At 42.6% G+C, this 24,544-nt stretch overlaps 1 protein-coding gene across 6 annotated transcripts in view; it reads right to left on the reverse strand.

Annotated features, from left to right (window-relative positions):
* Positions 1-24,544, reverse strand: part of LEF1 (lymphoid enhancer binding factor 1) — a 71,803-nt gene that overhangs the window by 2,749 nt on the left and 44,510 nt on the right. For 3 of the 6 annotated variants that reach the window (XM_072861174.1, XM_072861173.1, XM_072861172.1), the window contains 6 exons: positions 22,634-22,724; positions 20,304-20,387; positions 18,289-18,411; positions 17,393-17,555; positions 14,648-14,755; positions 10,774-10,822 (listed from right to left, as the gene is read on the reverse strand). In XM_072861174.1, the coding sequence (XP_072717275.1) occupies positions 10,774-10,822; positions 14,648-14,755; positions 17,393-17,555; positions 18,289-18,411; positions 20,304-20,387; positions 22,634-22,724 (618 nt within the window). Of the gene's footprint in view, positions 1-10,099; positions 10,141-10,773; positions 10,823-14,647; positions 14,756-17,392; positions 17,556-18,288; positions 18,412-20,303; positions 20,388-22,633; positions 22,725-24,544 lie in introns of those variants that run through there. The other 3 variants (XM_072861175.1, XM_072861178.1, XM_072861176.1) reach the window with 3 other exon arrangements.

Raw genomic sequence — 24,544 nt, forward strand, 5'->3', positions numbered from 1 at the left:
TACCACCATCCCTGATACATAATGAATAATTTTCACCTGCTGCTGGTAGCCACAAAAGGACATTTAAAGCCACTGTGGCCTCTTAAACAGCACAGCTGAAAGTCCACTGGCAAACCAGTGGTTTCAACAGAGGTGGTCTGTATTGACTAATTCAGTTCCTATTTCCTCATAAAACCAGCCCAAGTCCCAACTAAAAAAAGCCTTCCGAGCTTCCTGCCTTTTTTTTTAATAAAGTAGCACAGTGCTCCGTAACACATGCGGATCAAAGAGCTGCAAAGGGCTCTACCTTTCCAAGGAGCACGAAAGAGAGGCCAAGCAAACAGCAGAGGAACACTGGGGAGAGCACCCTGCAGCTTTATATTTATTTTGTGCCTTTTCATCCCGGATTTTCAAAGGTTTGGTCCAGGTTGCTCTTCCTGGGAAGGTTTTCCTCTCAGTCTTACATGAAAACATTCAGCTTCCTGTTGAGGAATGGCCTTGAGGCGCCAGGCCAGTAGTTCACAGCAGTCTGATACAAGCGCTGTGATTCAGAGCTACTCCCCATTAGCAGCCAGGAATGTCTACTTCACCGAAGGAAATGAAATGCTCTTCTGTTGAGATGGTTCCCTGCCTCCTCCCCCCTTCCCTTACCAGCAAGCTGTCTTTGAAGTCAGGAGGTTAAAATAACGACTGCGGCCTTGCTCTGGCCCTCTGCTTTTTCAAACAGCGGCCATCGCTTCTTTCTCAATCCAAATGCAGCTTTCGCAGTGCCTTTCCATAGCCCCTCTCGGCGCCTGGTTCCCCTGCTCCAATAGAGAGGCTGCAGATGCTGTTGTGATTCTGCAAGGGGGCAGGCACAGCGAAGCCCCAAATACTTGTATTTCGAAGTGAATGCTGCAGTACAGCAAATTACACAGTAGCCATCCTGAAAACAGTATCTAGAGCCCAGCCTTTCCCCAGCTGCACATTAAGGCTACACGCTGGAAATTGCTTCTACTGCTGATAAACCAAATAATACCTAAAAAATACAAATGATGATGGTGTTGCCTTACAGATATAAAACAGGTCAAATCAGGATTCTTTTCAAGAAACCACAGGCATGTGCTAAGGAGACTGAAGACTTCCCACATCTAAGGCTTCACTGGGGGGCTGTAGCTGAAGTCTCGCCAAGCGAGGCATGCCCTAGCAAAGCCCAATCCACAAGTGAAGTCGGCGCAATCAAAGACTGCAATTACAGCTCCCTGGCTGTGGTTAGGCTTCAAAGAAAGTGCTGCAAGTCACATTTTACATATGTGAAGTCTTGAGCCTGAGCCACAATAGGAGGCACTGTCTGTGCCATTACCAGTGTACATCTGACTGCAGGGGGAAGGGGGGGGGACACACCTCGAAAAGAAACAGAAATAAAATTCAACAATAATTCAGTGTAAAAAGAAAGGCCTTACTACTGAAGAGATAAAACTGTGTTTCAGGAATCACTATAGTAAACCTAAAGCCTCCTAACAAGCCTGGGCTCGATGGCTGAGGGCAAGAACATCAGAGGGGGATCACAAGTCCTCCCCATGCTTGGGAATGAGATGGATTGAAGGGTGGGTCTGCAGGGGCCTTGTGCTCCTCCTCTAGTCTTTAACTCCTCTCCATTTTTCTAGAACAGAATCTGCTAGGGAGAGGATTATGCAGCTTCATCCAGGTCATGCTAATCGAAGAGGCTATGGAAGAAAGTCAAGAATGTCTGGGTCGGTCCAGGAGTAAGCACAAAGTAAAAGAGATAGCTAACCCTTCACAGAAAGCAAGTAAAAATTTTACATCAGGTGCTTTTTTTCTACACCTTTCCCCACCATAGGTTGTTTTCATACAGTTGTAAGAAGAGACAAGATTACATATAACAGCAGTTAAATGTACTGAAAAAAAAAAAAAAAAGAAAAAAGTCAGTCTCCAAACCTAGCTTTTAATCCAGTACTTCAAACAACATGGCAAGCTCAGGGACCCAGCAGCTGAAATTGTCATTTTCTTCTGAAGTCCAAAAGGAACACGTTCGACTTACTGCCAGGGTTTATCCAATACTCCAGAAACTCGGGCATGCAAAATCAGGTCATTATTTATCAGAAAGGTTCACGCTGTTTGTGAAGCCCCTTTGTATTTTCTTCAGCAGCAGAGCTGGAGAGTTTCAGGCGCAAGCAGATAGATGCCGGCGCTGCAGTCTGCTCCTCTTCCTGCCCAGCTGTGCCATGGTTTGTGGGGTTAGCCTAAACCAGATCCTTGAAATGTTCGGGGCAAACAAAAACAAACACTCCACAACCTTTGTTGTTTCTAAACAAAAAAACCACCTCCTAACAAAACCCCAGTCATTTCAGTAATCCGATTTGCTGCAGGGTCCCACAAGCTGTTACAGCACATGGATGGAGAGACCTACGGGAGGCAGGAAAAAGCCCTCTCTGCAAGAGCTGGATACCAGCAGGCAGCAGAGGAAACCTTTTAAGCTGCCTTTGTTGCCAAAGAAATTACATAAAATTGTACCCTAAAACTGTAACAGATATTGCCATGTTGAAGCTATGTCTCTACTAAGTTTTTCTTGGGCTTTTTTCTCCCCTTGCTACTGTTAGCCTCAGCCCATTGCTGGTAACTGTGAATGGAGACTCCAGTAACAAATTATCCACTAGCATTTTAGATGCCCTGAGGTAACTAGTGTATATACTGAAAATACCTCTCCACTGACTACAGGTGGAGTCTGGAGTCCTAACTTCTGTCCTCTTAGCTTGGCCGAAGCTGGATGCGTTGAGCAGCAGGAATACCCCCCGCCATGAGTCAGAGACCTCTTCCAGAGCAGGTTAGTGTCAGCACGGGAAACGCCCAGGTATTTTAGGGCTCCCGCTTTGGGCGGCTGAAGTCAGTGATGCCAAAGCAGGTGTGGCTCTTATCAAAGGCCCCCAGTGTAGGCAGCGTGAAACTAGAAGCTCTATCGCTGAGCTACAATCTTTAAAATGATCCTACTGGAAGACCCAGGACGTGTTTTTCCTGTTGGGGGTGGGAGGGGAGAGAGGTTCCATGTTTATAATAAAAAACAGATTACCTCTAGACAGCTGTCTCTAGCAGCTTCTTAAAGAGGAATAAGATAGTAAAAGTGATCTGCAAGGGAGGGGGAAATAGGCTTGTGCCCTTTTTTTATCTTTATGTCGTATAATAAATATTCAGGAGACTATTTTTTAAATTATTTCATAGACTGAGAGCTGTGAAGAAAGATGCATCAGTTCTAGGGGCACTGAAATTGCTACTTCAGTTTTCACCTGCTGTAACAGAAAAGACATGAAGTACTGGTAAAGTAGTAAGTGAAAATTCTTTCAAAAGAAAAAATAACAAAGTTTATAACAAAGTTTCCTTTGTAGACCATCTTTTCTGCCACAATTAAACATAGGTTAGAATTTACACTGTACTTTGAAAGACAATCTCAACGTTTACATTTTCTAATACATGGAATAATTTAAATAGTTCCTTTCATGCAACCAAAGGTAAGTCAGATGTAACCTGAGTATCTTCTTGAGCTTCATCAACTCTTCTACACACAGGCAACACTACCAGTGTAAGACAGCAGTACACAGAAACCACTACAGAATTCAAACCCATCAACTGCACTTCGATGCAATTAAGTCATCTCAGCAGAAAATCTCTACTGGTCCAAAATACACAAGCCTCCTGTTGTATATCTCAAAAGACACACATATGGGAAGAAACCCAACTATTCATCAAAACGCAGTCTCACCTACTGTCAAGGCAAATGCACACACCATAAAACTAATTATATGTAGTTATTTTGGCAATAACATTTTACCTTGTGTAATTTCAGGTATCCCTGAGATGAAGGATAGAGGGCTCTCAAAACTACCAAGTTTAATTCTGATGCAACTTAACAGTAATGAGGAAACATGTATCTTACTTTTGCAAGGAGGAAGCAACTTCAGAAATTATGTGTCTCTGCTCAGTTAAGCCTCCTTAATTCTCTTACCCCCTGAGCTCTACTGATGCCTGTGCCAAGAAGACGAATTCAGAGAGATGATTGCTGGTACCATTTCCCTCAGTTCCATCTAACCCTGCTCACACACGACGCCCCAGTGCCAATGACACCTTCACTGCACAAATGCTTCCAACGTTTGCTCCTACTGCTGGAACCAACAGCAGAAAGCTGGTGTCCTGAAAGGTCAGACTAAAACCCATACTGGCTGCCAGTCTCATGTTTACCTGGCTAGACAGTGGTGCTTCAGCTGGCCCAGCGGTGAGCTTCCTTCCCTGTACAGCTTTCCAGTCTGCACACTTTCGAAACTGTTTATATGGCACAGTCTTAACAAGCAGGTAAAGGATCAGAGATTTAAAAGATGACTTGCATAAAAAGTCTTAAAGTAGAGGATTAAGGAACTGACTGGTATGAGAAGGTTGGCTCTATTAGCAGGGACTTTTGCAAGATCGAATTTAGGCTTTTTGGTTTGGTTTTGTCATTTTGGTGGTTTTGGTCTTCAGGGTGGCTGGTTTTGCATTCATGTATATCAGAAGACTTCTTCAATCCAATCATAATCTCTAAAAGTCAGAGGCAGACAGAAACAAAACTCAGTGCTAAAGTTTGCTAAGCTTTGACAGAACTGCATTTGAATACAATTCTGTTGAAATTAGAGGACAGATTTCACCCAAGCTTAGTCTCCAGAAACAAACGGGAAAGACTTTGACAATGTCATAACAACTTGCTTTCTAGCTGTTCAGGAATACAGTATCAATTTCTCATTTTGAAATTTTTAATGTAAATACACTAAAAAGTGAAAATGCAATACAGACCTGAAATGAACACTAAAATGCTGAGGTTTTTGTCCAACTGGGAATGAAACCACATTTCAAAATCTTATGTTTTCTTTATGAAACAGTTTGTTTCTACAGAGTTTTTTCTCATGACCTTAGAATTCTCAAGCTGGTGGCGAGTTTACTAAATCCACTAAAATACACCGTTTTCATCCAGAGAAGAATGGTGCACCGGCCGTCAACTCCCTGTCCCCACCCTCTCCCACAGGAAGAGTTAGAACAATAGTCATCCCACTGTTCCTTCATTCTAGCCCAAGCCGCCTACTGCTAACACCTCAGAAGTGAAACGATATGGGTTTTTTTAATCACTTGTAAATGTGGCTGAGTTCAAACTTCAGTAGGCATCTCTAACTCCACAGCAGCATCTGCAACTTGAGCATCTGTGACAAAATAAACAGGTTCTAGACATTCGCCTGCTGAATTATCTACTTTTGCCCTTTGCCAGTGTCAGTTTAAAACATGAAATGCTGAAGGCCAGCTTCATAGCTGACCGTGCTACATCCTTTGATTGCAAAAAACGTTTTGTAAACACTTAAAAGATTTTCTTGTTTCTCTAATCCCGTGTCTATGCTGATTGTCTAGTTGAAAGCGTTCTGCTGCTTTTTTATTTAGAACACCTACGCTTGGCCCCTACCTTGACTTACCCTTATCCCTCCCATAGTCTCTGATTGCACCCAAAATAGCTTTTATACCCTTCCTTCCTTCCCTCCTGCACTTCACAAGGCTCCTCTGCCAGGCTGGTAAGGGGAAAGGGGGAACGGGGTCTGCCCTGCCACACCTCTCCCAGCAGGTGTCAGTGCCCTTCTGTACCTGCCACCCGAACGGGAGGCGGCTTTTCTTCAGGTTTGCTCTTTCGACGTTTTTCTAGATGTCAGGGAGCCCGAGAAAGAGAGGAGGCTTTCTGTCTTTCACCCCGGCAAGATCAACATCAGGCCAGAATTAAGTTGCAGGAGGGGATCTGTCTGAGGGCTATATTCCTTGTCTTTGGAAATTTCTATGCCTATCTGAAAAAGGCTGAAGTTGACCAAAGTATTCAATAATATAAATGTTTCAGTCCAGCAAATTCTCTTCTGTTTATTCTGTCCCTCTTGCCTGTGCTGCAGGCCACCGTTCATAGGCAAAACAGGGAACAGGGAAACATGGGTCACACAGGAAACGTAATTTCTAAGCACATCAGCAAAACATGTCTGCACCACCATCACCACACAAATTCTCACACACACTAACTTCTGCGCAAATCCTCCAGGCTCTGTTTAAAGCTTCTGAGCAGTCAAGGGGTATGGAAGGGGTGGAGCGTTTGTTTCATTTTAAACTACTCCAGCAGCAATTTCAAGAGCACTAGACAAGCCAGGTTAGAAAACATGTGCCTCAGAAAGCAAGGTACCACATCCTCTTTGCATCTCCTTTCCAGGATGCTGGCCAGAAACCCATGGTCAACCATGACCACAGTCATTAGACGGTTCTTTTCCACAGTATTCTGGCTGTAGATTGGTCCACTTCATAGTCTGCTTTCACAGCCTCACTCCATTTTATTTCTAAGTAATAAGGAAAAGACAATCCAGTCATAAATTGTTTGTTACAACACTATCCAAAAATCACTTCTGCACTGAAATTTGGCTCTAATTTCCATGTAGGAAGTTTGAAACGTTATAGATAATTCATTGTTTAAAGTTAAACAGTCTTAATCTGATCCTTTTAAGTGCTTCTCATTGTAAATCAGTATTAGTTAAGTTTTCTAATTTTTGAAAGCTTTGCTAATCTAAATGCTAATTGTCATGGAATTTTGCAAGCCACAAATACACTTCTCACAGGTTTTCAAATGTCTGTTAAGCTTCTCTATCACTCTTTTTAGCCCTTGAAGACATGCCAAAACACAATGTTAAATTATGTAGCTTGTGAGGACTTCCCAATTGCATCCTGCCATATGTCAAATGATGTGCCTTTTACAATTACCGTACATAGCAAGTCATAAGAAGTTAACTATTTGCACGTTGCAGAACAAATCAGGAGGAATTTTTGTTACTACCCTGCTATTTCCTTGCTGATTTAAAAATACTCATGAGATGCTAAAAATTAGCTTTTTTCCCTTCCAAAAGTCAAGTTGGATAGGAAATCAGGAATATCCACTTCTGACACAGAATTGCTCCCGTTTACAAGTCTTCTAGAAGGTTGTGCTTAAAGTAACAAGAAAACACCCACCTTTCTGAAAGGTGCTCAACAGACGATCTCTACATTGTCCTTAATCTTAGCCTTCCTCATTTTCCCTTCCCTCCTGGCCTCTCCCAAATTATTTTTTAGCATTATTGGGTCTTATGCCACTCTCAGTTGATTTCAAAAGGAGAGAATAAATAAGAGTTATTTCTTCAACAAATAAACGTTCTTTCAAACATTGTGTTGGGCCATGTCAACTGAAAACAAAATCCTGCTTGGGGACAGTTCCACAACTCTTAAAGAATGGTGACATGCTTTGGAGTACCCCAGAATAATTTACCAAACGTTGGAGCACCAAGTCACAGTATTCCTAGAGTACTCTAATATTAAAGTGTTTTACAAATTGGCCATTCAGCAGGCTGGAGAAGATCGCAGAACTCAGCTAAACGCTAAGCAGTGAAGCCATAAGAAGCCTGCTGCTGTGTACAACCCTGGGCAGAGGAGCAACTTAACACTACCACCTTGACTTCACCGCTCAAATCATGTCTGTGCCAAAAAGCAGGTTAGAGGTCCTCTTTAAAAATCAGTTATGTGCTGAAGTGTTCATGGACAAAAAAAAAAAAACCAAACCAAAACCCCACACCCAAAATGTTCACAGTATCTTAAATCATTTCTGTTTGCATGTCTCTTCCGTTACTTTCCTCTGAACATCCCACCACACAACCCTCCCACCATTTCATCCTTCTCACTTACATCACCGTAATTACAGCCCTGGCTGATCTCGAGATTCTTTCTTTGGTCTTGCCACCTACTCATTTCTGATTCTTCTCAGATAACAGAACGCTTGTCTCCTTCCCAGACCTCCCACCCTCCTTCCCCCTCTTCCTTGCACCATCCGTACGGGTAAGAAAGCTAGTGTTTTCCTGTCTGCAAGAGCTCTTTGCGGCACTCACTGAAAGGCATTCCCAAACTTATTATCTCCATCCAGTAAAGACTACAACAGCTCTGCTGTGGGCCTGGTAAGATATTACGCTTGTGGGCAAAACATTCTTTGGATTAGGCTTGCAAAGGGCAAGAGTCTTAACCTTCAGAAGTTTACTTTGAAGTCTGGCTGATTCAGGTTCCCTAAATCATTCTGTGCATTTACTTCCAGCCAGAGCACATCTGTACATCTCCAGTGGAGAGCATTCACTCGGCACGCAACATTTAGTGAGGCTGCCTACATGCGCATATATGGAGTCAAGAGCACACCCCCCTTCAGTGGAAGAAGATACCTACTGTTCTCATACTCCGTGTTATAAATTGCACAAGGACAGAGAAACAGGTATTACCAACGGTTTCCACACCAATACAGAGCTTAACAGGAAGGAAGGAAGGAAGGAAGGAAGGAAGGGGTGTAGAGGTAAAATGGAAAGAGAGAAAACCCACATACTCAGAACATTCATCCTCTTCTATTTCAACTCATCCTCTACTATGGAAAATGCAAACAGAGAAACTCCAACAAAAGTAGTTCAGTGTAGGCAAGGCAGCCATCCTTAGATTGCAAGGCATCCAAGAAACCAAATATCCCCCAGTTTTTAACTGTCACTTGAACCTTAGTTGCATTCCAATCCCAATCAAGCGCTGTGTGTCAATTCAGATAAAATTATGTGTGTTTTCCTTACTGGTACTGTGTTAACATCACAGGGAAAAATACAACAATCATGGACCTGGGCAACTAAGCTGAAATATCAATTATAAAACTCAAGGTTAAAGGCACCTTTTTTTTTTTTTCATTAGGTATAATACTTATGGTGGTCACTGTAACTAACGATACTTTACAGCCACATTTGTTGTGTAGGCTACAGAACCCAAATGCTGCAATCCACATCTAAAATCAGCATGACTCAGGCATATTGCAAAGGGCAAGACTGCTTGCCTGAAAAACTTTTGCTTAGCAGGAAGAACAGAACAGCACACATTTTGCCTTTTCACTTTACTTCAGCTTTCAAAAAAAACAACCCCAAAGTCTTAAACCCAACCAAGTTTAGACTAACCAGCATAGTGGCATATGCACAATGGCATATGGCATAATGGCAACAGAAGAGGCTTGAATCATGCTGATGGACTGACACACTGCACAGAGCAAACTTAACTTGGCTTTCTCTGGCTGAAAGTCCAAGCAGAGCAGAGGGCCAACAGGAGGCCGCTTTGCTGACCAGTCTGAGTGCCAAGGGATCACGTGGCCAAACAAGGCAGAGCGAGAGGGGAGAAAGAACCCATTTCTGTTATAATGCATAGGTGAGTTTAGGAAGTGTTACTTTTTTGCATGATTCCTGGAATTCTCAGGCATCTTCTGAGAGCAGTCTGGGTTAATTAGACAGTGTAGAAGCAACTTTTATGTCAAATGAATGCTATTCCTACTAGAAAACGTATCACACTGAGAGGAAGAGAAGGACCAGCCTTCCAGCACAAACACTGAGAAATGAGGATCTCGCTGTGGTACTGTGTGCACTCACAAGCAGACTAGAAGGTGTTATTGGATATGTGTAATCACTAGTCATTCCACCTTCAGTGCAGATTATATGATATGATTGATATGATATATGAAGAGAGAAAACACACGCGGGAAATACAACGACAAAAAAACCCGTACCACACATGAAATACCACTGTACAGTTGAGGGAGAAATTCTTGATATAACTGAAATACAGTCCCATTTTCTTAGCAGATGTTTTGTTAGTATACAGGTGAATAAATTTTAAAAAAGTGTACCCAGCCAGCCAGCATCTTGTAGATGTCAGCACATAAAATGTACTCTGAAGCCAGCGTCTAACCTGCTCTTATGAACTGTGACAGTCTGCTGGCTGGGAGGGTTTGCACTGCTTAATAAACCCATCCCTGTGCTTCACAGGCAGACTTGCAGCGAGTCAGTGAGGTATGGTCAATTTGAAAATATTAAGGTTAAGAAGTGAAATGGTGAACACCTAATAGATAGCCGGTATAAAAACCATCAGTAGTCAAAGTAACATTAGCTTTGGGATATGATACTTCTGCAATTTTTGCTAAATTCATATTATTGCATAAAATTTATAAGAAAGCTTATTTTACAATTCAGTTTCATCATCAGGAAAGCTTTAGAGATGTTCTTACCATGCTTCAGATGTAGGCAGCTGTCATTCTGGGGCCTGTACCTGTAGAAGATTGTTTTCCTTTAACAAATTTCTGTTACAGAGTTTTTGCACATTCCAAATAAGTTTGTTTGCTACAGTATTACATGGATTTTTTGGTATGTTTTTGGTTTTGTTGTTTGGTTTTTTTATGGTTCTTATACCAGCCATTTTTGTTGGGGAAAACAGGGTGTTTCTTTGTATATATTTTACAGGCAAAGAGGAGACCTCACTGATGCTTTTAGCCAACCTACTAGGCAGCTGTTAGTGTACACAGAAATGTAAAATACAGCGATAAAATACAAAAAAGGTCACCAGTGTCCAATAATCCCACACAGTATTTGAGACATAGTTAAGTCTAAGGATGATACAACATGGATTAAGGAGAAAAGCAAAGGTAAAGCAGGACAGCGATTGCAGCAACACGTAAGTTCAGCCAAAGATGTGGATGCCGTCAGGACTGCTGCACGGAAAGGCATAAGGGAAAGGAGACATGTACTGTGTGCATTTTCACAAGCTTGCATTCAAAGGGAAGTATCTTAAAACATCCATTAGAAGCAAGTGTTAGAGAAAAGCATGTAAAAATTAAATAGCGCAAGCCCTGGTTTCTAAAATACACCTGAGGTGAATGGTACGTAAGAGTTGGTCATAGCCTACCTGATGCTGATTCCTGCAACTTTTCTCTCTTCCTCTTCTTTTTCTTCCCCTGAAAAACAGGAAATTTTGCCATACAATTACATGCACAGAACTTCTTTTTGCTGCTCCCCCACCTCACAGCATAGAAACGAAAGCCATCTGGACACTGAGAAAGGAAACAAAACTATTGGTTTTGGGGTAGCTAAAACCTTTTCTAACCCACTTCCAACTGTTTCAATGGTAACAAGGTTTGCTCTCAGCATCTATGGAGAAATACGCACATGAGCAATACATATTTTTATATCCACATGGAATTACAATTTCTGGCAGTTTTTCAACTAATGCTGACAGCTGCAAGCATCTAAAAGACTTCTCACGCTTAATAATCTGATGACACATATGTTGATATAATAATTTATGGCTCTTACAAGAACTCTTCACTCATTCAGATACTTACACTATCATACATGGCAACAGCAGACAGGGTGTTGAAAGTACCTAGGACAACCATGACTTGTCCCCAGGGTGCAAACCAGCCAACTAAAACTGTTCTGATAACGTTCATACCTTAACAAAAGCCAAGTCTCGTATGGCTGTGCCCAGAGAACGTGCTGTGCAATAACCAAATAGCAGACTGCTGTACAGCGGAGCACCCTTAACATGACCAAGGTGCAGGACAGAAATGGATGTCTGGCAGCTGTCTTTCTTGGACACCACACTGGCACCAGCGTGCCGGCGCAGGCTCATCGTGCCAACCCACACACTCAGCCTTCTCCCGCACCCCCATCTATGGAAAAGGCCAGAGCTCCTGGTTCGCACAGTCTTTCAGGAAACAAAAGGTCAGTTTAGACCCACAATTTTAAACCTCAATCATTTTGCATCGCCCTAATTACCACTTTGATATTCCTCCATATGACTGCTTTTTATTGTCCTGTATCGTCAGTCAATGCTTTTTTGTTTTGGTTTGGGTTTTTTTTTTTAAAAAAAAAAAAAGTCATACCCATTTACATCTTAAAGAAGCCTTTGAGCTGCCAGGACAGGCTCTGACAGATGAGCTCTGGCAAACCCTGGTGCAGTTGCTGTAAGCGGGACTGCAGCCCGCTGTCCATCCTTCCCCCCAGCCAGAGGCTACCCCACTCAGCACGGCTGGCAGCTGCCAGCGCATGTCCTGGCATAGACCGTGCCACGCACAGTGGCCACAAACTGGAAGGGCTGAGCTGGAGGGACACATCTTTCCATTAGCTGGCTCTGCAAGGCGACAGGATGGACAGCAGGTGATGTGAGAAACCACCTCAAACCACTGCAGTGCTCACTGACGGACAGCAAGCGAGGGCCCCAAATACAGGCTACGGCAGATGAATTTAAGAAGTCTCCAGCCTGCTCTGACAACGTGGGCCTGCCTGACTCTTAAGCTCCTGCCCTTATTTATCCTGAGGCTGGCAACAGGACTGAGCAATGCCTTGTGAGTGAGCTCCCAAATACGGGACCAAGACTAGAAGTTGGAAAGCAGATTTCAAGGGCTCTGGGAAATTCCGAGTGATATGCTTTATCACTTAGGCACCAAGGCAATACTTCTGCATCAGTGCAGACGTTAACATGGAAAAATCACGCGAGGAAAATTATGTTCTATTCTCTACGTCAGGCTGACTTCAAGTGCTAAAACATACTGAAAGCTGATCTGAGATCTGTCTATGAGATACCAGAAGTGGAGGAACAGAAGGAAAAGGCTGGGTTAAAAACTAGCTGTCAGCATTCCCAAATGAGGTAGCTTCTGACAACTCCAGCACACGCAGACACTACCACATTATGAAAACACTGTGCTGCTTGTGACTATCACACAACTTTGCAGGACTACTTTGGGTGTCAGTAATAAAAACATAATAAAAAGCACACAGATATTGTCAACAGTTGAATAGCTCATTTGCGACACAATGCTTAATGTTTCCTTGAAATTTCTGAAATCCTGAATAACCAGGCAAACCAAAATAGAAGAATTAAAACCAAGTAGTACATATTTTTTAGTTCTACTGTTTTGTGAAATTCAGCCACGTGAAACAGAAGAGTCACCCCTAAGTCACTTCCAGCTCTCAAAATAGTGCAGTAATATCTGTGCTAAATGAATACAATTTCATTTTCTTAACTGCTCAAGTTAGAAAAAAACGAAGGGGAAAAAAGAAAAAAAAAAAAAAGACATATACCTGAAAAGGTTTCGGTGATAAACTGTGATCAACTATGATCACCTTCTCACTACCATTGCAACAAACGTGTGAATTCCTGGAGAGGCAGAGAAAAGGACTGCAAGAGGAAGCCAGCAGAGTTCTCCATTGTAACATATAGGACTGGAGTATGTCAGAGCTATACTTCCACACAGGACGTAGGTTGGAAGCACATCAAAGAGAGAATTCATACGTGCCACCTTACACACTCCGAATGTCTATCAAGGCATTTAAGAAACTGCAGGTCCACTGCTTGTGCTATATGGCAGTAGGCTGTGGCAAAACACATCAGGTTCTCAAAGTCAACATAACCGAGCATCACAGGACAATCTTGAAGGCTGATGTCCAGTAAGCGTGAGCTAACAAGGCTCCAAAGTGGTTTGATTTCCCAGCAAGTAAGTTCAAGACAACTGAAATCCCCATGTTTTCGGGGAGTATATCTCTGAGGCCCTATTTGTTGCCAGGTATATTTCAAGACAGCTCTGTTGACACGGTCTGGTCACTGGAAATAAACCCTACCTGCATAAGGTCATGACAGCTCATCTGCTAGGAAAGATGACTGTATAAAACAGGCAGAAACAAGCTGCTAGGGCTTACAGTAGTGTCTGTGCTTACAAAACTGGGCACGGATGTCAGCAAAACCAAGGCATTTGCTTTGGAGATGATCATGTAGTTTCTGTGTCAATGTCTTCCATGCCAAAGATCTCCCTAAGAGCCTCTAGCTTACAATGAAAATTTTGTTTAAGCTGAACAGTAGCTGTGCTGGATTGGAAGTGCTGGATACTTCTACAGTTTCTGTTAACACTGTATTTAGGTGCCTCATACTCTTTAACGTCCACAAGACATCACTGAAGTAGAGAAATACTACTGTCCACCTAATACAGATGGAAAACTGAGCCAGATATAGCATGTACACTTCCTATCACAGTAAATAATGTCACAGCTGATGGGGGGACGGAAAGGAGCCCATATCTCAGGCTAGGATCCGTCTCTCGGGGTTGCAGCTTGCAAGTTTCCTAACATAACATATGACTACACTGACAGCTCACTGTAAGCACAATAGTATAATTGTGCAGTGCAAGCTGTGCAACATGCTATTAACATTTGTTTGATATTTAATTATAAAATAAAGAGTAATTGTAAGAAAACTTCTTAGCTTCACCAAACTGTATAAAAGCAGAATCTATCATGAAGTTTACTTATACAAATTTTGCAGGCTTTATTTCAGAGATAGACCATTATCAATTACTTTCAGCTGAAGTTCAGTTTGCATTAAGATCCCTGGGCTTTCAGTTCTCTTGAAAGAGACACACCCCTTTTGTGCTCAGGTCTAAAGATTTCTGGATAGCAAGTGATCAAATAGAAAATTATGGAAAATGCACAGCTGTACAGCAGAACATAAGCTTTCAGACAGTACTGACAATTGTCTTAGAAAAAAAACTTTCCATGCTAATTTTTTCCCCTCAAAAACTGTGACCTTCAGAAGAAGCATCTCAGCAACAACAAAATCTTAAGTTCTCCGGATGCCTGAAGTGCAAACAAATATAAGACTTATGTTACATGTTTGTTCACCACCCCTCCATCCAGAACTTTCCACAAGTTAAAGAGAAAAAGAAGGAAAAAAAAAAAGTTAGGTAAAGGAAGTTAATTTGAAAAGAGCCTTCAAGTGAGTGACTTACATAGTTGTCTCTTGCAGACCAGCCTGGATAAAGCTGCATGTGTAGCTGCCTTTCTTTACGAGCTAGTTCATAATATTTCGCTTGTTCTTCACGGGAGAGAGCATGCCACTGCAAACAAAATAAGCATAGCATTAGACTAGGAAATAACTCATACCTAGGCAAAGGATGACATGAGCAAGTGTTTTTGTGACTTTGATTCAGTCCTTCCCCACTGCAAAAATGAAATTCATTAGCAATTACAAGCACCCGTGTTTATTAACCAACTTTCACACATTTTTCAGCCCTGCAACTGCCAAGTGCCTTGAGCAAGACAAAAATAATTTATGGAAACAGCTCACCAAATAATGTGCTCACAGACCCATGCTCTCACAACACTACTTTAAAAAAAAAAAAAAACCAACCCCCCCCCCCCCCCCCGCAACCGCACCCTTTAGCTCCCAACAAAACAGAAAGGGTTTGTGCTGCTTTTAAAGGGCATCAAGCTCCCCACCACAGAAGGGTTTGCCGTCTTGTTTTTAAGCAGCAGCCACACACAGGTTTTCAATGCCAACGCAGAGGGCTTTCTGGGCACCACCAGGCTCCTGTTCCAAGACCAACCTCTAAGTATTGAGCTTCAAGGTACCTGCTTTCTGATTTCTTCTTGTTGTAATAGAAGAAAAGAAAATGGCAACTGCAAAAAGTTTCTAAGATACAGAAACCACAAAACTATAGTCTTCCAAATTACATGAATTGACCTCTGTAGCCAAGTAGGGATAAAGTTCCTGCTTTTATGTACTTAAAAAAACCCAAAACCAACAAACAAAACCCCCTCACAACTTGCCCGTTTGAAAAGGCACCAGGTACATCAGTATCTAATAATTTTGTTCTTGTTGAAACACCTGTCATAGACCTGAACCAAAAAGAGTAAAGGCCTTTTATTTAAAATCAGGTTCCATGGCTGCAGTGTTAGACATGTCTTCTTGTTTGACTTTGACAATGTGCATGGGGGGGCAGGAGGAGGAGAAGATACTTAAAAAAAAAAAAAAGACACTAAATCATTAAGACACTCATGCACGAATAATTTACATAACTAGGATTTCAGATCACATTTGTAGGATTTAATATGTGGTTTTGTTACACGTCAGAAGATGTGAACTAGAGCGCTTGTCTAGCTTGAGTTGGCAGGTTCGATGTGTTACTGAGAGCACGGCAGTTCAGCCTGTTCGCAGCCCTCAAACTCCGCGCGGCATTCCCCAGCTGGAAGGTAGTGACCATTACGCTGTGGCATCACAGAGCCCAGCAGCGTGCAAAGCGTCAGCTCTTGAGAACAGAGGTGGTTCCTGTTCCGGAGCGGCACAGGGTATAGTAAATAGTGACCAGGATGACTGAACACAAAACATTTGATAATAATTAATCTCCAAGCGATTATACTGGATAGCTCATGCGTTGTTTGTACCACAGTAAAAGTGGAATTTGAGGTACTTTCACGGAGAACAGTAACTTGAAAGGAGGAGTCCGAGCTGTGGAAAAAGCAGGCAATGGAGCACTGAGGCTTGATTCATTACCAAAATGGAGGTAAATAAGCCACTGCCCTTATTCAGGCCAAGTAAACAAGGCTGACATACTAAGCAACTAAGATCGATTGCTGAGGGAGTGAGAATGAAAACATGATCCTAGAGACCTGCATGAAAGAATGGAAAAGGCAAGCACCGAGATGTCCTTTAAGAGGAGGTAACTGGAACATCAGAGAAAAGGCAGAAGGCTGCAGGAACTGGGACAAGTACCAATAGATTTCTGCTCTGTGGGGGACGGGGGGGGGGAGCAGTCTTCAGATTGTAACAGAGAAGTAGCAGTTAAGGTTGTGGACTGACTTCCCACTTTAAAAGCACAGGGTTTTCAGGGAGTTGCGGTGCCTCTCAATACTGCCTTCGTCAGTGGTCAAGAAGAGGGGTTCACTGAGCAAGGGGGTTTGAATAATCCCTACTCAAACTCAGATTGATACAAAAGTCATCCCTTTTCTTATTTCTGGGACAGTCAAGGGCAAAATGGGCATTTACCTTTGCTGCTTTCCCTTGGAAGAACACCACTGACAGTGAACATGAAGTTTCTAATTGTGGGTTGGCCTGCATTTTTTTTTTCGGAGCATGGAAAGAACAAAACATGCCTACAATGCCACAGAAGCAAATGGCTCTCAGCAAGGCTCTGGGACATATACCGGGATCATCAGTACTTGGCTGTTGACTTCAGAGACATTGAAAACTTGACTGGACAAGTCCCTGAGCAACCTGATGTATCTGGACCTGCTTTGAGCAGGTGTTGGACTAAATGGCCTCCACAGGTCCCTCCCAACCTACATGACTTTGCAATTGGACCACATTATATTCACTTTTGAGTTCCATCTCCACTGGCATCCAGCGTTCATCTTTGAGCGATCCCCTCCTGCTCTGATGGATGCCAGCCTAAGGGAGGACCCAGAAGGTGATCTGAATGCTCCTGCCATGTGTGAATGAGGATATTTCATGCCTGAGGTGCTGACACCATGACATGAGTAGAACAGACACCAATTTGATTATGTTGCTAATGCTGAAAAAAGAAAGTCAGGACACTGCTTTTATTTTTAGTTGCATGTTTTATCTTCTATAGCTAATTTGATAGTTGCACATTAGTTAGCACCTTAAGCAGAAAGTGAGCCATCACACCCAACTAAAGGGAAACACACACAAATTAGCAGCACACATGAGTACACACACACCCTCCTGTACATACCCTTCTGCCAAGAATCTGGTTGATAGCTGCGCTTTCTTTCAGAGTACACTCTGCTACAACGTTCGCTCTCATTTCTTTCATGTACAACATGAAAGCATTCAGAGGTTTCTTAATATGAGGTCTTTTTGGCTCTTGTTCTTTTCTCTGTTCGTGCTGAGGCTTCCTAAAACGTGGTGGGGGAAAGGGAAAGGAGGGGAAAAAAAGTATCCATTTACCTTCAGCCTAAAAAAAACCCCATGGAAAATTACCAACCTGTGGTTACAGTAGCATTTAAGTAGTAAGAATGAGAATTTCAGTGGTCATGTCCCATCCACTTTCATACCTTTTCAGAGAACTGACTTAATTTAATATTCAGGGAGGATGTCAGGTTGACATTCTCTAGCAAATAACATTTGATCTGTGAATCTGCTCCAAATTCGTCACTTGTCTCAATTCTCTTTTTGAAAGGCTATCCACAGTACCCTAGAAGACCACTGCTACAGGCAGGAGGAAAGCTCCTCATCCACTTTTTTTTCTTAGGCCTTTTGCCTTCAAGTACTAAGCAAAAGGGCTGCTTTTTACTAGTAGGTTTTGCAGTTAAGACCTTTTCCAGCAGAAGTTCGTGAGTTCACACTCAAGCAACATCCACAGGTAGACAGGTCCATGATTATGTCTGAATCAAGATGACTGTTGCTGATAGCTAAGTAGTGCTGGACTGGAATGAGAAATGGCTTCATGTCTCATTACTCTTCCCAAACAGCAGCCCACATCTCCTGTTTTAGTTACAGGAGAAGAGTTAAAATTCAAAGAGGACATGAAAGGCACTTTTTTTTCTTAAACCTCCTTGACTCTTCTTCAGATGGGGTTAGTTCTCAAACATTTATAGATTAAGGGCTAGTGCAGAAAGACAGACTCACACATGCATTAGCTCACTGTCGTTGTGCGGATGTTCTTGTTTTACTTGAGGTGTTACAATAGCTGGGTGAGGGATTCCAGTTGTGTGAGGGCCTGGAGGACCAGGAATCATGTGATGTGAAAACCTAAAAGAGAAAACAAAGGAAGGTCTGTAACCCTACTGAAGACAGGCATCAAACACATGACAGCGGCAGGATGCCCCAAGAACGCAAATGCTACGGAGCTTGCAATGGAAGACAATTCTTTAAGAATGCATAAAAAAATATTTGGGTAAGATTTGTGCGTTGTAGCCCACTTATTCAACAAAAACAAACAAACAAACAAACCAGTCAGCATTTTGGTTGTAAATAAGTTATTTTATTACCTTTCAGGCAAACAGTTTTAGCAATGCACACAAGAAACATTTAATGGTTGTACTGTTGCACTGACTAGCAATAAAAATACACATTTCTTAACCAAAAACTTAATTTCCACACCAAGATATAAACATTCTTAAAATATCCACCACCAGCCAACGCAAAGGAGGGAACTGCCATGCAGAAACAAATAAAATAAAATAAAAGAAGAAGAGTCTTTTCAAGAAGTTTCTGATGGCTCTCTAAGGAATCTCTTACTTTTCAAGGTACTTAAGCTAAAAGATTTTAACATCACTTCACCTAAACTCACTATCCTTCCCTCAAATGCTTAAAATAAAAATAAACTAAAAAATCCTGCATCCTGGAAAATGGGGGGGGGGGACGACACACGGGACGACACACACACGACACACAGACTTTTGTCCTAAACCTTCCTTTCATTTGTACAAGAAGGAAAATGAAAAGAAAACCAAAGTACCACTAACTCAGTCATCCCACCCTACTAATCCAAGTCATCCTCAAAGATAGCTGAGATCGATTTTGAAGGTGCTGAGCATTGCAAGCTCAGGCACAGCAGAAAACTTGCATGCTTTATTTTGAACTGGTGGAAAGTACCATTAACATCAAAAGCAAGCTCATGCTCCAAAGGTTTGCTGAATGAGTGCTGGTTAAGGAATCACATCCAGCGTCTCCTTTCTCCATTCCCTAGTCACCTTGCCCTTTTCCTTCATGCCATCAAAATAAAGCAAACACAAAGCCCCGTAACCAAATCAGGTCATTTTATTATGGAGAAAGAATGGCGTTTGTTCCCAGTCACCCTGACAGGCACATGCTTACCATTCCCCTGTAAAGAATTGAAGGGACAGTGATAATCCAAAGGAGCCCACACAAATAGAGGCAAGAGGACCCACCACTTATCAGGTGGTGGCCTGTCTTAAGTCCCCGTGCAAGAGGATGTGTCTTCTACAGGTCACACAAAAACCCCCAAGAATGGTATATTGCAACCTTGTATACACCAAGCACAGGATGCAGAAGCTGTCTTTAGAGTGCAAAAGCAGAGCAGAGGAGGTCTGGAGTGTGTCATGGCCAAGTCTCAGTTAGCATTGCTTGCTTGCACTTAGACATAAAGACACAGTGCCTGATTCACACACCAGTACAAATACACTGTGCTGGCATCCCTTGCCATTAGTGGCTTTGGGCTATGAAATACCTACTTGCGAGCAAGTTTCCACACAGGGTGATACCTAAATGATTCAAGGCTAATTACCAACAACTTTTAAATTAGAACTAGAGAGCGCAGACTAGAGTGACAATCCACCTGGCTGCATACTTGCATGAGCAAAACCCAAGGATGCACACTGTATGTTGCATCTAGAAATGAACTGATGACTCATTTCAGATGAAACAGCTCAATTAATTGTTGACAATTCACCAGTGCTCCTAATTGCAATACTTCAGAGACTGCCAAGAGAATGCTGAATGAGACCAGTGTGGGATCCAGGCAAACTGTATATACACAAATATGTTAAATAAAAATGTACGCATAAAGTTTTAGCTGACTGAAAAGCAAGCAAAGGCAGACCAAGATGCAAGCAGAAGAGCAACTTGCCCTCTAACGCCAGCAGTTACTCCCCAGTCAGTCATTCACCTCCTACACCTACCTGGACATGGAAGGGTCGACTGAGAGTGAGGATGGATAGGGCTGCCTGAATCCACTCGAGATGGGATATACAGGCTGACCTTGCCTGAGGTCACAGAAGAAAGGAACCCATCAATCATACGATACGGTATCCAGTAGTTACTGTAGAGTTACAAGCACTTGATGGGAACTCAGTACTAGTCACAAAATATAGTAACAGGTATCACTTTCAAGAGTTCTGCTGTATTCAAAGCTAACGAATACTTGAACACTTTGGACTTTCTCCCTCGCTATTGAAGGATTCCCAATCTCAGTTTCTACTGGGGAAGAAAGCAAAACAACCAGCCTTCCTCCCCCAAAGCACACGTGCACGCACACACACACATGCGCATGCATGCACACTCTCTGCCTCTATCCCTCTCTCACCTAGTTTTAAAAGCACTGGAATCAGATTTGGCTAACTAGCTCTTAGAAAAGAGGCATTTTATTCCAAATAGTTCTACTGTAGGTCAGTGCAAGAACACCAGACTGTGAACTGTCAACCTAGAAAACCTTTTGACAGTTTTATTAAGTCTTTGAAAACTTAGGACTCTTTCCATTTGCATATTCTATAGTGAGGTAGAATGGCCAGCTTTTCTAAGAAAATAGAACTTTATTTGATTAAAAAAACCCACAACCACCTAAAAACCCACAGCAACACAAGTCCATCTTAAGTACTTAAAGTTCAAATGTTGCAATCCAGTAAAAGAAGCTTGTGTGAAATTCTTACTGCCTTTATACTCCCAAATACAAGGAATATTTTGTCACCAGCCTGTCATTTGGACTCCAGTTTTTATCATCATCGCTACATTTTGGTTACTTTCAGTTAGCAACGGTTCAGGTCGTGACTACAATTAACACCCTGAAGTAGCATGCTATGCTAATACAAACAAACACCAGTTCAGCCCAAATACCTGAACCAGCCCAGAAAGACCACCCCACAGATCAATCCTATTCAAACAGTTACTTATTGGCTGGCAGATCAGCTTTCAGAGGGGAAGAAAAGGGATACTGGCCTTTGTAAGGTTGAGGATACAGGTTTCACACTTGGAGTACATTACTGGAAATGAGCAGCGCTCAAAGGGAAGGGGGAAAAAAAGGCGGAGGAAGTCTCAGCAGTGCTACCACACAGAAGGCAGCTGGAAGCTGTACAGCATAAGGGATGGCTGGGTACGTCCTGCTGTCAGTGAGCGCTGCTGAACACATCCCCAGGCCTTATAAGATCGGATCTTGTCTCTCCTCTTCTTTCTCTTTTCCCTCTTCCCTCCCCCCAGCCTCTGCATCGAGAAACCATTCAAAAGAAATGATTGACCACATCTGGAAAACTGCCTGGTGGTGGTGGAGGTGGGGAGCCAGCTGAGCAGCAACGAATGGGGAGGAGGGGACAGGGAAGTAAGAAAAAGAATAGAGAGTCAGATACTTCCATATTTTAGTTTGGTATCTGATAACAATTTGTTCCAAAAAGGCATGTGGCACTTCCTGAAAGATTTGCCAGCAATACAGCATTTCATCATCTTCTGCTCTCTACTTTCTATGCCTATTGTCATCTGGATCATGTTTCCCTCCCATAAACACACTAAAAAAAAAAAAAAATCTGCATCGCTTGTTGCATGGGCACAGATTAGTCAAGATACAGATTCTAAAGCACTGAAATTGTTGCTGAGTTTCCTTATTCCTTGCTCCAACAGATCTGAGGGCAAGTACCTATCTACCCCAAGCAGACATGAAGCATCCTGCCAAATCGATTACTCTGAAAATACCACGTGTTTCCTCCCAAAGGAAAATGACACCCTGAATGGCAGAGAATGATCCTGAGAGGGCTAGTATTAGCAAGAGCAGCAAAATCTCCCAATGACAGAGGCTTCTCTCCATACAGAAACTGTAAAAAGGAGCAGACTACAAAAGTTTGTTCGCCATTTTGGTGCAGTTTCAAGATTTCCCCCCCCACACACACTTCAAAGTTCCTTCCTACCTCCCCTCCCCTCAGTGCCTGCAATTTTGTTTATTAAAAATTTACATTTAATTCCTTGAGAACTGTTTTCTGCTATCTTTCCAAATGCCAAGAGCCACAAATCTGAGCCATAAGAAATATATAGACTTCAAAGTGAAATCTACACACTTCAATTTCTGTACGTGTTCAAAAACCAGATTCAATTCATTTCAAAGATCAACTTTTTTGATCTTTTCAACTAAAATAACATAGTAATTTCTTACTGCAGCAACATTCTTATTTTGGAAATGCTGCGATTGATTCAACAACAGCGAATGGAGTGAACATGCACCTTTGTCTGAAAAGAAGCTAAAAGATCTTACCAGCCAAGAGGTGGTGTTATCTGTCCAACCCCCCCTGGAGACAAGGGATAGAAGGTAGGGAGATCAGGAGCTGGAGGATGCCTGGACATGCCTGTTAAAGAGCACAGAAGAATGAATGACTTTCCCCTCAAAATACTACACGTGAGCTACAGTTCACAGCTAACATGGCCAACGCTACGATGAAATTAGTGCTCTAGGTAAGAAATAACCATGTTCTTGGTTAGTGTTAAAAGCAAAAGGCTACCCATGCTACCTTTAAAATAATAAATAACTTGCACATGATATTGCAATTCAAAGGGAAATACTGGAAAAAACAAAGTGGAAGGAGGGAACAAATGCATGGGTAAGGGCCTGCACACGTTTAGATCTCCTGTAAAGCGTGTTAGGCAATACTGTCCTCTCAGTGGCTTCACCAAACCCGATCGGATCCTGAGGACCTCTTCTAACACAGCATGAAACAAGAGGAAAATAAAGTGTTGTCAAAGAGGCAGTGCAGCAGGGCTATTAGATTAGGTAAATTGCTACTTGTACATTTTCACGGGTTCCCTTATGGATTCACAGATTTTGGAAACTTGCTACCACAGAGGATCAGTGGTTAATTAAGAATCATTTTCAGGCCTGTAATGGTCACACTTGATATGATTCATTTGGTTTCCAATTGTCACTCCAGCTACAACTAAGCTCTTCATCAAGTTGACTCCTGTGGGCTCCAAGGTCAATCTGTTTTGCATTGGTAGTATTTCATGGAAAAATAAGAGTCCCATCAGAAATGATCCATCAGCTCACATTCCCCAGAACACAGAGTCCTACAACTGCAAGAATCACCTCAAGATTAAAGCTAATCCTCGTCCCAAAAGGGTCCGCGGTCTCCATTCTTCACCTAAACCTCGTGCCCCCAGGAGACACGGAATTACGGTTGCAGAGGCCACAAAGACATCGGTTTATTTAAATGTGTTTGGGGAAGAGGGGGATGGAGCAGAAGGAATTGTTAAGTCTACTTCACATGTTAAATCAGCTGCTTTAAAAGGGCATTAAATATTTATGTGGTGACACTCCAAAGGTCCAAGACTGAGTGTGTACTACCTTGAGACTTGGTTTATAGATTGATGCTACTGATTTATTTCCCCCTCTAGTCTGTATTTAAATCTTCTGAATTTAATTATAAGATTTGAAAAATATCCTTCAGGATTGTGCACAGAAAAGGATGGAAAACAATACTGGTGGTGTCAGTGTCTCAAAAAAGCTAAATTCTCAGACTTGGGACCACAACCTGAGGATCATATTTTTGGCCAGTTGTCTTTTCAAAGGTGTAAAACAGCTGGTGGCTGACAGGAGAGGGAACACTTTATATATCCCAGGTTTTTTTACGTGAGAGGGAATGCTCTTTTAGAGCAGTTTAAAAACAAAACAAAACAAAAGGTGAAAAACAAGCCCAGCCTCTCATCTTTCTCATCTCTGGTGACAGTTGATGCTCCTGGGAATGATGACACGACCTTACCCCACCAGACCAAGTTCTGCACAAGGAGCTGGGCCACTCCTTCCCCAAAATCCGCATTTCTGACGCACGGAGATGACGCTGCTCTTTCTGCACTAATGCACAGCGGTTATCGCTAGTCCAAAACTTGTGGCCCCTTATGGGGGGCTGTCAGCTACCTAATGCCCAGCAGGAATATATGCCGCCAGCACTCTACGAAGCAAGCTTTTGCTTACAGGAGGGCTGAGAAAAAAAATAAAAAGGAAGCAAGAAGCGACCGCCTTTAGCAAGGCAGTGGCTGTGTGTCCATCCCGAGGTGGCTGGTGTGCAAGAGGCAGTGCTTTGGGCAAGCCGCTGTGGGCCCCCCCGCCGGGGGATTTCAGTGGGGGGAGGAGGGCATCCCGGCATCTGGGCTGGGGCACTGGGGCAGCTCCAGA

The sequence above is a fragment of the Ciconia boyciana genome, chromosome 5 (assembly GCF_034638445.1).
Source record: "Ciconia boyciana chromosome 5, ASM3463844v1, whole genome shotgun sequence".
Classification (NCBI taxonomy): domain Eukaryota; kingdom Metazoa; phylum Chordata; class Aves; order Ciconiiformes; family Ciconiidae; genus Ciconia; species Ciconia boyciana.